General features: G+C 39.6%; 2 protein-coding genes across 2 annotated transcripts; one reads left to right on the top strand and one right to left on the bottom strand.

Annotated features, from left to right (window-relative positions):
• Positions 1 to 450: 450 nt before the first annotated feature.
• On the bottom strand, positions 451 to 1,782 carry LOC127098070 (pollen-specific leucine-rich repeat extensin-like protein 2). The gene is made up of 3 exons (XM_051036572.1): positions 1,677 to 1,782; positions 1,007 to 1,532; positions 451 to 763 (listed from the first exon to the last, which is right to left on the bottom strand). Exons 1-3 carry the CDS (start codon positions 1,780 to 1,782, stop codon positions 451 to 453), a joined length of 945 nt encoding a protein of 314 aa, XP_050892529.1.
• Positions 1,783 to 9,489: 7,707 nt separating this feature from the next.
• LOC127098081 (uncharacterized) lies at positions 9,490 to 10,101 on the top strand. The gene has a single exon (XM_051036582.1). The coding sequence runs from the start codon at positions 9,490 to 9,492 to the stop codon at positions 10,099 to 10,101; it is 612 nt and encodes a 203-aa protein (XP_050892539.1).
• Positions 10,102 to 12,311: the final 2,210 nt, after the last annotated feature.

Consider the following 12,311-nt stretch of genomic DNA (forward strand, 5'->3'; position numbering starts at 1 on the left):
GTTATCATCAAAATCTTAGAGATACATTGTAGAACCAACTTTGTTCTTACAATCTCCCCCTTTTTGATGATGATAAAACAATACAGAGAAGAGGTGGAACAATATAGAATTATTTCAGATCAGATAGAAAAGGGGAACTCCCCCTGAGTTAGATAATTGGATTAATCAGAAGTTCTTACCGGACCTTCCTTGGTTTAGTGCTTTAGCTATTTTCCTGCATATCTTAAGTCATTAATTGTAATAATTTTTAATAATGTTTGCAGTGCTTTGAGAAGATTTAGTTATGTTTCCATCAGAGCTGTTTTAGTTCTCCCTCTTTTTGTCAGAATCAAAAAGACATAGCGAAAAGATGATATTAATAAGGATAACAGTTACAGATAAGCAGTACATAGGGGAGATAGCAATTATCATATAGCAGAGAAAGTAATAATAAAAAAAAAACCTAGGTGCCTAAGGGTTTGGAGGCGGAGGCATCCGTTGGAGCAGCTGGGATGACATGTTCTGAATGTTGATGTTGACAGAGTCCGGTTGATCCAGCCTGGCCCGAACTACCTGTTCTTCTTTCTGCAATTCCTCTAGATTCTTCAAGACTAGAGGGACGAACCCAGAGTTGGAGTGCTCCCCCTGAGTCAGTGCATCAGCGTTGGCTTTGGCAGCTGCTTCTTCAGTAATACGAGCTGCTTCTTCAGCATCAGCTTTAGCTTTTTCCTCAGCCTCAGCCGCAGCAGCATCAGCGGCAGCGGCAGCCTTGGCTTCAGCTTCTCTGATTCGCTATAGTTCTTCTTGGCGTTCTTTCTCTTCGGTTTCCTTCCTTGCCCCTTCCTTAGCTTCTTTGGCTAAGCGCTCTTGAAGTCTAATACCAGCGTCTCTGATAAAGTCGTTGCGGACTTGTTCAGAGAGGCCTTTCAGTTTGAAGGCTCCGGAGGTCATCCAACTTATTACTCTGTTCCAGTGGATCCTTACAGCAGAGGGATCATCACTGATGCCAGAATTGATGGTCAGAGACTTGACCTTCTCAACTGAAGACTCTACAAAAACCTGGATTGCTTCTTCAAGGGTAAGAAGGGTAGTTTCTGGTTCAGTGGCAGATGCCAGGGAGGGTGGAGAGGGTGAGTTTGGGGCACTGAGGTTGAGTGTGGGAATGATGGAGGCAGCGGAAGAGATGGGTGGTGGAATGTCAGAGGGTGACTGTGTTACTTGTTCAGGTTCTGGGTGTGGTTCAGATGATGGTTGGGTTGGTTGTGGTTCAGAGTGGATTGGTTGTTGTGCAGGTGGTGGTGTTAGTTCAGATGTGGTGGGATTTGAATGTTCAGGAGATGGGGAAATGACTTCTGGTTCAGGTTCAGAGTGTGATGGCTGTTGAGAGGCCTGAGCACGGGCTTGTAGCTGAGCCAGAGTGGGTGATTGAGGGTCATATGGTTCGGTGTCGGAGGAGAGTTCGTAGTATGGTGGGGATTGCGGAGATGGTGATGATGATGGTGAAGTGGTTTCATTCAGTATTTCTGCTTCTGAAACGGGTAGTGTGGTGGTAGCTAGGTTAAATTTTAGTAAGGGTGGGTTAGAGGTTCTGGTGGTTGAGGGAGGAGTATCAGAGGTGGTGTATATAGGGGTGGTTTGGGGAAGAGAAGAAGCAATAGGTTTTATTTTAACAGAGCGAGAGAGAGGTACAGACTAACTCGGAGAGCCAGCCAGAGGGTCTGGAGGTCTTGACCCAGAGGATTCTCCCAGCCTTGCTTTCTTCGCCTTCTTGGACTTCTCAGAGGGTTCTCGCATCCTCTTCATGAAGTTAGGTGGATGCTCAGGAAGCCAGTTCACTGTGAAGTCAGAGATATCCACCCCTTGATTGGCAAGGTCTTATAGATAGTAGGCTACTACCTCTGGAGTGTCAATCTTGGAGAACAGGTAGAGTCCGTTGGGACTCTCCCTCTAATCTCTGAGTGCTTCCTAGGAGGTATCAAGTGTTGGTTTGGCTCTGACTTGATCAATGATTCCCATGCTCTTTAGATTCCAAGCATTCAGCGGTCGTCCAGTGTCAATGGTGACATTATCCATGAGTCTGAGCTGAATCAGGTGATCCACTAAGCCGCTCTCAATCAATACATCTGATATGAGTCTCCCCAGAGGGATGTAGTTCCTTGTCTTCATGTTGTTTTTGGTGTCTTTGACTAAATCTCTGAGGTACTTGAATAGGAGTGCAGGTAGACACAATTTTCAGACCCTTGTGAATGCAGTACAAGATACACTTCTGATCTGTGTTGATGTACTCATAAGAGTTTGAAGCAAGGCGATGATGAATGGTGCCTAAGATGATCTTCAACCAGACTTGGAGGTTCTGATGTAGCTCGCTGTTCTTGGAATGCTTGCCTTCAGCACTCTGTTGGAAGATGGTAGGGTTGATTTCCTGGGACAAGTATTTTGCCCTAGGGTTTATGTTGTAGATGCATCTGCCTCCTGTCTTCTCCATGTTCATAAGGGAGGTAATAGATTTCTCAGTGATGACTATCTTGACTCCCAGAATGTAGGAGACAATGTAGTGATCATCTGAGTCTGCGAAACGCCAGAACTCCTTCACCTTATTAGTGTATATAGGACCATAGAGGCGTCGAAAGTAGGTTTCCCACCCTTGCATTCTTAATTCTTCAGTAAGGTCGACACCATTTCTCTTCATGTTTTTGAAATCAACTAACGATTCATAGAGAACTTCATGCTTCTCAAAGGGAGTTGCTAAATGGATGTGGGGCTCACGATCAAGGATATGGGGTTCCCTGTAGATTGGGGTTGAGACGACGCTGGTGGTTGCTGTAGTTTGTTGACTAGAAATAGGTATTTGCTCCATTGAGTTCATTTGTTGGGAGAAGTTGTAAACGAATTATTATTGAGAGTCCATGAAGAACAATTGAAAATGATGTTGAAAGATTGAAGAACTTGATGAAAACTGCAGAAATCTTTGAAGGAGATGAAGAACTGAGAGAAGGAGGGTTTTGTGAGGTCGTGAGTGTAAAGTCTGCTAGTGGAGTATGTGAAATGAATTTATACACAATAGGATGCATGCAAAATGATAACAAGATGAGAGTTTAACTTTTAAGAAATTTAATGCAACACGTTAACCAAGTAAGCACGTTTGGAGGAGAATGATTACAACCCATGATGGAGGTCTAATCCCCAAATCAGCACACTGCTCGAGGAGATATCAAGAGTCTGTCTCTTGATTTCTGCTAGAGAGTTGTCTAGAAGTTCCAAGGTCAGACGCAAGATGTACCACTTGTTACTTTATCTGATCTTCAGGAATACCTAAGGGTTGGATCCTGAGGATTTCTGTCTCAGAGGACTTCTAACTAGTAGTAGCATCAAAGTTAGATACAGATTCCAGGTGTTTACTTCAGAGTCTTATTTTGCTATTTCAAAGGCACATTTTATTCTGGACAATTTTGAATGTTTAAATTTTTCAAGATAAAAAAGAATCTATCTTCAGCCAGGGGTTTGGTAAAAATGTCAGCCCATTGATGGTCTCTAATGAAATGATGTTTTATTTCTTTGTGCTTAGCTCTGCAATGCAAAATAAGATTCTTACTTAAACAGATGGCAACAATATTGTCACAGAAAATAGGAACGTTACTCTAAAAAATCAGAAGGTCTTCAAGTTAATTCTTCATCCAGAGCATCTGAGTAGTGCATAGTGATGCTGATATATATTCTGCTTCTGCAGTGGACAAAGCTATGGTTGATTGCCTTTTGCTGGGCCAGGATATCAAATTTTTTCCCAAGAACTTACAGTTCCCAGATGTACTTTTACGTTCCATTCCGTCCCCTGCGTAATCTACATCAAAATAACCAGAAAGTCTATACTCTAATGTTTTCTCATACATCAGGCCCAGGTTAGGGGTTCCTTTCAGATACCTGAGTATTCTTTTAACAACTGTTAAATGAGGTTCTCTAGGATCTGATTGAAATCTGGCACAGAGACATACACTAAACAGAATATCAGGACGTGTAGCAATCAGATAGAGAAGAGAGCCTATCATACCACGATATAGCTTCTGACAAACCTTCTGGCTAATTTCTTCTTTTTCCAGAATGCAGGTTGGATGCATAGGTGTCTTAGCAGGTTTGCATTCAGCCATTTCGAATTTCTTAGAATGTCTTTTATGTATTTACTTTGATAAACGTAGGTAGCTTCTGAAGATTGATTAATTTGAATCCCTAGAAAGAACTTTAGTTCTTGCATTAAGCTCATTTCAAATTCTGCCTGCATTAGCTCAGAGAGTTTTTGACATACAGAAGGGTTAGCTGAACCAAAAATAATGTCATCAACATATATCTGGCATATCATGAGATCATTTCTAATGTTTTTACAGGAGAGTGTAGAGTCAACCTTTCCTCTAATAAAGTCATGTTCTAGAAGGAAGTTACTTAATCTATCATACCAAGCTCTAGGAGCTTGTTTTAAACCATATAGTGATTTCTTGAGTTTAAAGACGTGTTCTGGACATTTAGGGTTTTCAAATCCTGGAGGTTGATTGACATAAACTTCTTCTTATATATAACCATTAAGAAATGCACTCTTGACATCCATTTGATATAGTTTGATAGAATGATTTACAGCAAATGAAACAAGTAAGCGAATAGATTCTAACCTGGCGACTGGGGCAAAGGTTTCGTTGTAGTCAATACCTTCTTGTTGGTTGTACCCTTGTGCCACTAGTCGTGCTTTGTTTCTGACTACTTCTCCCTTTTTGTTCAATTTGTTTCTGAACACCCATCTGGTTCCAATAATATGAGTTCCTTTAGGCTTTAGAACAAGATCCCAGACATCATTCTTTGAGAATTGATCTAGCTCTTCTTTCATAGCTAGAACCCAGTCGTTGTCTTGAAGTTCCTCATCACATGAAGTAGGCTAAGTCAGAGATACTAGTCCTAGAGGAATTTCTTCAGATACTTTGAATGTTGACCTAGTTCTGACAGGTTCATCCTTGTTTCCCAGAATCAAATCTTCAGAGATATTGGGGTGGCATCTTGATTTCTTCTGGATAGTTGAGGCTTCAGTTGCATTTGGAATTTGTTTATCAGATACTTCTTGTGATTTTGTCTTATCGTCAGAGCCTGCAAGAGTAATCTCCAGATCTGCAAGTTTCTCAACTAGCTTTGTCTTTTCAGGGTCAAGCTTATCATTAAATCTAACATGGATTGATTCTTCCATAATTTTGGTTTCTGTGTTGTATACTCTGTAGCCTTTAGAGCATTTTGAGTATCCTAACATAATACCTTTTTGTGCTTTTGAATCAAACTTGTTTAGATGTTCTTTAGTATTGAGAATAAAGCAAGAGCATCCAAAAGGATGAAGATAAGAAATGTTGGGTTTTCTTCCCTTACACAGTTCATAGGGATTCTTTTCCAGAATAGATCTTATAGAGATTCTATTCTGAATATAACATGTTGTATTTATTGCTTCAGCCCAAAAGTGCTTAGCCACATTTGTTTCATTGGTCATGGTCCTGGGCATCTCTTGGAGTGTCCTATTCTTCCTTTCTACAACTCCATTTTGTTGTGGAGTTCTAGGATAGGAAAAATCATGGGATATTCCATTAGAATTAAATAGTTCCTCAAAAAATTTATTTTCAAATTCTCCACCATGATCACTTCTGACTCTGATGATTTTAGAGTCAAATTCGTTTTGCACTTTGTAACAGAAGCTAGTGAATACAGAGTGAGACTCACCCTTGCGCTTTAGGAATTTTACCCATGTCCAGCGACTAAAGTCATCAATAATAACTAGTCCATATTTCTTTCCATTGACTGATGTTGTCTTAACAGGCCCGAACAGGTCAATGTGAAGAAGTTCCAGAGGCTTAGAGGTAGAAACAATATTTTTCTTTTTCAAAGACGTTTTTGAAAATGTACCTTTCTGACATGCCTCACATAGAGCTTCTGAAGAGTACTTCAGTTTAGGTAGGCCTCTGACTAACTCGAGTTTATTTAGGTGAGAGAGTTTTTTCATGCTAATGTGGCCCAAGCGTCTATGCCATACCCATTGCTCTTCATGAGCAGACATCAGACATTTTATATTTTGTTCTTTTAGATCTGAAAGATTAATCTTGTAAATATTGTTTTTCCTCTTGCCAGTGAATATGACTGTTCCATTGTTCTGATTAATTGCTTTAGATGTTTTTTAATTGAAGATTACGTCATAATCGTTATCACTTAATTGACTTATTGATAATAGATTATGCATTAATCCTTCTACATAGAGAACATCAGATATAGAGGGAAGAGTTCCATTACCAATAGTTCTGGAGCCTCTGATCATTCGTTTTTGATTTCCTCGGAAACCTACGAAGCCAACATCTTTAAGTTCTAGGCTTAGGAACATATGCTTTCTTCCCGTCATGTGTCACGAGCCTCCAGAGTCCAGGTACCATGATTGGTGTCTTAGCTCTGCTGCATAAGATATCTACAACATAAGTTATCTTATCCTTTGGTACCCATAATATTTGGGTCCTTTATGATTAGTTTTCCCAGAGTTTCTTAGAACTTTGGGTTTTCTAGCATTATCTAAACGTTGTGCTTGTGTATGTGTGTAGTGATAAGAAAAAGGAGATTTAGGTTTGTCATCTGTGGAAGATTTATCTTCACTGGGGACATACCCTATTCCTCTTTTATTATTCTGACTTACTCCATAAATCATGGATGCTATTCTGCTCCTTTCTATCCCATTTTTCAGAAACTTTTGAAAAGATTTTTCATATTCATATATCATTGTGTTAAAAGTTTATGGGGCTTGAGATAGTGCTTCTTCAAGTTTTAAACATTGTTTATTTGTGGAGTCTCTTTCTTTTATTAAAGTTTGATTTTCATCTTTTAGTTCTGAAGCAGTTATCTTAAGCTTATCACATTTTTTTATTGTTCTTTCAAGAACTCCTTTTAAAGCTTTAAATTTTTGTTTAAGTTTTTGATATGAGGTTAGAGTTTCAGAAAGGCATGATTCAAGGTCAGAGCGAGAAAGATCAGAAAATACCTCTTCAGAGTCAGATTCTCCATCTGATGTATTTCTGGAGGTGATAGCCATGAGTGCAACATTTGCCTGTTCTTTAGAGTCTGATTCGGATGAGTCAGATCCACTGTCGTCCCAGGTGGCCATCAATCCCTTTTTAGTTCTGAATGAACTTTTCTTGAAATTCTCTCTTCTAGAGCTTTCTTTCTTCAACTTGGGACATTTATTTCTGTAATGACCTGTTTCCTTACATTCATAGCATGTTATATCTTTGTTTGAATTACCTTTGGAAGTTGATTTTGAGCGATCCCCCTTGGGTCTTGGTCTTCTGAATTTATTATTCCTTTTTCTCCAGAGTTGTTTTACTCTTCTGGTTAAAAGGGATAATTCTTCTTCGTCGTCAGATTCTTCCTTCTCAAAGTCGTCATTGTCTTCCTCTTCAGCCTGGAAGGCTTTGTTTCTATCTGGTTTGCGTCTTTCGGATTTGGACTTTAGTGCTACATACTTGATCTTCTTTTGAGGCTCATCTTCCTCTAGTTCTATCTCGTCGCTTCTGAGTGAACAGACAAGTTCCTCAAGGCTGATATTGTTCAGATCTTTTGATAACTTTAAAGCTGTGACCATGGGTCTCCATTTCTTTGGCAAGCTTCTAACAATCTTTTTGAAATGATCCGCCGTTGTGTAGCCCTTACCCAACACTTTGAGTCCTATAATTAAAGTTTGAAATCTAGAAAACATTACCTCTACAGCTTCATCGTCCTCCATTTTAAAAGCTTCATATTTCTGAATTAGAGCTAGAGCCTTTGTTTCTTTGATTTGAGAATTTCCTTCGTGAGTCATCCTCAGGGAGTCAAGTATTTCTTTAGTTGTTTCCCTGTTGGTGATCTTTCCATATTCATTGTAGGAAATGGCATTGAGTAGTATCGTTCTGGCTTTGTGATGGTTTTTGAATTCACGCTTCTGATCATCTGACATTCTGCTTCTGGGAATAGCAACGCCAGAGTCTGTCATAGGTGGTGTGTAGCCAATTGTGACAATATCCCATAGATCAACGTCGTAGCCCAGCAAGAAACTTTCAATTCTGTCTTTCCAATAATCAAAATTTTCTCTATCAAAGATTGGAGTTTTAGCATTGTAACTATCTCTTTCATTGGTGTTGGCCATAGTTTTTCTCACGCTGGATCTCTCTACACTGTTAGGTGTTTGATTAGAAAATCAATAACAAAGCCGAAGCTCTGATACCAATTGAAGGTAGAGAAAAACAAGAAAAGGGGTTTGAATTGTTTTGAAAATAAAAACTTTTTAAGAAATCAGACACACACAAAATAAAAAAAGGGAAATGACACATAATTTTATACTGATTCGCTTCAAATTCAAAGCTACTCCAGTCCACCCGTCCAAGGTGATTTCACCTTTAAAAAGGACTTAATACACTAATCTTGAAAGATTACCCAACCAATCATCTAAGAGAATAATTCCTTAGCCCTCTCAAGTATTCAGACTACACAGAGTCACTTGTGGAAGTATTTTAAGCAAAAGTATGAATTGTAATGTAATGTGTTTCTAACAAACAAGTAAGAATTACAGAATTATAAGAACAATGGCTTTTCACGTAAGAGCAACAACTCGTGAAGGATAAGAAAGAATGGTTGAGATTTTTCGTATTCTTGTGTGTCTCTGGTGTGTCTCCTTGTGAAGTATTCAGTCCTTTATATAGGCGTTGAGAAGGACCGTTGGAGTGATGACAGGATCATGGTCATTGAAGAATGTTTATTGTCATTACTCTCCTTGTTTCTTTCTAAAACAGTTTTGTGCGCCTCATTATTTCCTTCTAGAAATACTTTCTTTCCAAAACTAGATTTATTTTTGGTTACATGTTCTGAACTGGTGAATCTGTATCAGAGTCTAACGTCAAAGGTTAATGATATCTGGCCATATCAGAGTTTCTCTATGCTCTTTATTTCTTCAGATTCAGAGTCTAGATTCAGTCTTCTTTACCAGAGTTTCTGGCTTCTTTTTGTTGCGGTGGTAACTACGTTGATCAGAGTCAGAGCCTTCTGGACGCGTTTTGTTTGAGTAGCATCTGATAGTTGAAATCTGTATCTGATGTGTTTCTCTATCTGATGTTTGATCAGAGTCCTACACACTAAGATAAATTTTTTGTTAGGGTACCATTTTTGTTTCATCCTTTGTTATCATCAAAATCTTAGAGATACATTGTAGATCCAACTTTGTTCTTACAACTTGCTCACCTACCTGTCGAAGGTTATCAACCGTTGAGGTTTGACTTTCTAGACGAAGACATTATGTTTATCAGAGACTTCACTATGCTAGGCTTCAAAGCAGGCCCTGAGGAAGGCCCCGAACCAGGATCGCGATAGAAGCTCGTGTTCGACAATGCTTCCAATGCTCGAGGCCATGGCATAGGTGTTGTTATCACTTCTCCAACCGGTTTCCATCTTCTATTTACCGCTAGATTGTGTTTTGTCTGCACCAACAATATGGAAGAATATGAAGCATGTATCTACGGTTTGGAGGCGGCCATCGACCTAAGGATCAAGATTCTTGAGGTATACGGTGATTCAGCTCGGGTAATAAGTCAGGTTAAAGGTGATTGGGAGACTCGGGATAGCAAGTTGATACCTTACAAGGACCATATTAGAAAACTGGTACCCTACTTTGATGAAATCTCTATTCATCATATTCCAAGTAAGGAAAATCAGTTAGCATGTGCTCTAGCCACGTTGGCGTCTATGTTCAAAGTCAAATGGAAGAATGAAGCACCAGCTATCCATATTGACCACTTAGATGAACCATCACATTGTATAGCAATCGAGGCCTATCCTGATGATAAGCCCCGATTCTATGACATAAAGACATTTCTGGAGAAACGGAAATATCCCGAGGGTATATCCATTACCGATAAGAAGGCTCTGAGAAGACTCTCTTCCAAGTTCTTCCTAAACGGTGATGTGTTATACAAGCGAAATTATGATTCTGTACTTCTCAGATGCATGGATAGACATGAAGCTAGTACGATCATAAAATCCATACATGAAGGTTGTGAGGGTGTACATGCAAAGGGTCCTGCTATGGCCAAGAAGATCATTTAGGTTGGGTATTACAGGACGACAATGGAGGTCGACTGTTATAACTTTGTCAAAAGATGTCACAAATGCCAGATATATGGTGACAAGATCTTTATGCCACCAACTCCGTTGAATGTTTTGACTTCTCCATGGCCTTTTTCTATGTGGGGTATTGATATGATTGGGATGATAGAGCCTAAAGCTTCCAACGGTCATCGATTCATCCTTCTCTCCATTGATTACTTCACGAAATGGGTCGTAGATGCTTCATATGCTAATATCATTCGGCAAGTGGTTACTCGGTTTATCAAGAAGGAGATAATCTGCCACTATGGGATACCTAGCAAGATCATCACTGATAATGCCAGTAACCTCAACAACAAGATGATAAAGGAGTTGTGCGAAGAATTTAAGACCGAGCACCACAACTCTTCACCATACCAGCCCAAGATGAACGACGTCGTAAAAGTAGCGAATAAGAATATCAAGAGAATCGTCCAGAAAATGGTCAAGACATACAAAGATTGGCATGATATATTACCCTTCACTCTACATGGTTACAGAACCTCCGTTCGCACATCCACTGAGGCAACTCCATACTCGTTAGTATACAGGATGGAGGTCGTCCTACCGATTAAAGTCGAGATCCCTTCACTCAGAGTCATCATGGAGGCCGACCTAGATGAGGTTGAATGGGTTCAATCACGGTATGACCAACTGAATCTGATAGAAGAAAAGCGTTAGACGACCGTCTGTCATGGTCAGCTATACAAAAGACGTCTCAAACGAGCTTTTGATAAGAAAGTTCTTCCTCGTGAGTATCGCCTAGGGGAACTCGTTCTCAAAAGGTATTCTGCTATTCACTCAGACCCACGAGGCAAATGGACTCCCAACTATGAGGGACCTTTCGTCATCAAGAAGGCCTTCTCAGGTGGGTCTCTAATCCTCATAACAATGGATGGGGAAGACTTGCCATCACTAGTGAACGCATACATAGTAAAAAAGTATTATACCTGAAAAGAAATGATAAAAGCCCGCTAGATTAATCTTCGCAAGATTGATCTAGGCAAAAATTGCTATCCCGGTGGACCAAAAATGAACTGTCCGTGCAAAAGTTAGGGAACAAACTAAATCTCGCTAAGTTGAAAACTCGAAAGGGAGACTCAGACAAAAAGGAGCATCCCGGTGGACAAAAAGAATGAAAATGTCCAGGAAAAAATTAGGGATAAAGGCATTGACTATGATCCTCGAGTCCATTACGCTACAAGCTAGATATCAGATGGTTAAAGATCGATTCGATCATCGTCAGTCGAAGCAAGGTCTCATAATTCAAGTTCTACAGTAGACTACGACCAATGTTGTGATCAATGGAAAATATATACAAAATATTTCCCATTGCCATTTCATTTATTTTTCAATTTTTGCAACATCCTCATCAAGGGTGTTTGCATCTTTGTAAAGTTCTATTCATATTAAATAAAATTCAGCTTCTTTTATCAAGTATTCTATTTTCTTCTATGTTTTGTATGCAAAATAACTAATTCATCTTATTCACATAATACCTTAAAGTTTTGGAGAATAATAAAAGCTACACTAAAGGGAAACACTATGCATTACTGCAAAATCCCGATAAACATGAAAGGTGACCGGTAGCCCCAAAAAATGGTTTCGCTTGAACACCTGTGGCATCCGATTGGCTGCCCCATTGATGGGTGTCATGGTGTTCTCCAGCAGCTAAATGGTTTTGTGATAGCAGCATTGACACCTGGACCCCTCACAACCTCCACCTTCCAACCTTCAATGACGAGTCGGAGTTCCCGTCATAATAAAGAGCCATATTCCCCACAAATGACCTACGTCTAACCAAACAACGAATGTGCATGCATCATGAAAACAAATCATACATCATGCATTAGGCATATCATACATCAAAGACCTGTTCGATCACAGTATAATCACTCGTTCGGGCAAATTCTTGGATACGTTAATATTTAATCCTCTTTTACCTCGAATACCTGAAAAGCGTTCTCAATTCCCGTATTCAAGTTCAAGAAAATTAAATAGGGGCAGCTGTTTGTAAGACCCCAATTTTGACCCTAAGATCCCTCATGTTATTCTCATCATATGCATTAGCATTGGGATCACACCTTAGCATCCTCCTTAGCCCTTTTTCATTGGGTTTGCATTGGGAGAGATCCCCAAGAAAATTTGATTGTATCATACTTCATTTTTTC

This window comes from Lathyrus oleraceus, chromosome 1 (assembly GCF_024323335.1).
Source record: "Lathyrus oleraceus cultivar Zhongwan6 chromosome 1, CAAS_Psat_ZW6_1.0, whole genome shotgun sequence".
In the NCBI taxonomy this organism is placed as follows: Eukaryota; Viridiplantae; Streptophyta; class Magnoliopsida; order Fabales; family Fabaceae; genus Lathyrus; species Lathyrus oleraceus.

Coding starts and splice junctions, on each gene's coding strand:
- LOC127098070 (XM_051036572.1), bottom strand. CDS start 1,782: ATGAAGAGGATGCGAGAACCCTCTGAGAAGTCCAAGAAGGCGAAGAAA. Junction 1,533..1,676: donor CCCTCTGGCTGGCTCTCCGA/GTTAGTCTGTAC, acceptor AATTTAACCTAG/CTACCACCACACTACCCGTT. Junction 764..1,006: donor TCTTCAGTTGAGAAGGTCAA/GTCTCTGACCAT, acceptor ATAGCGAATCAG/AGAAGCTGAAGCCAAGGCTG.
- LOC127098081 (XM_051036582.1), top strand. CDS start 9,490: ATGGAAGAATATGAAGCATGTATCTACGGTTTGGAGGCGGCCATCGAC.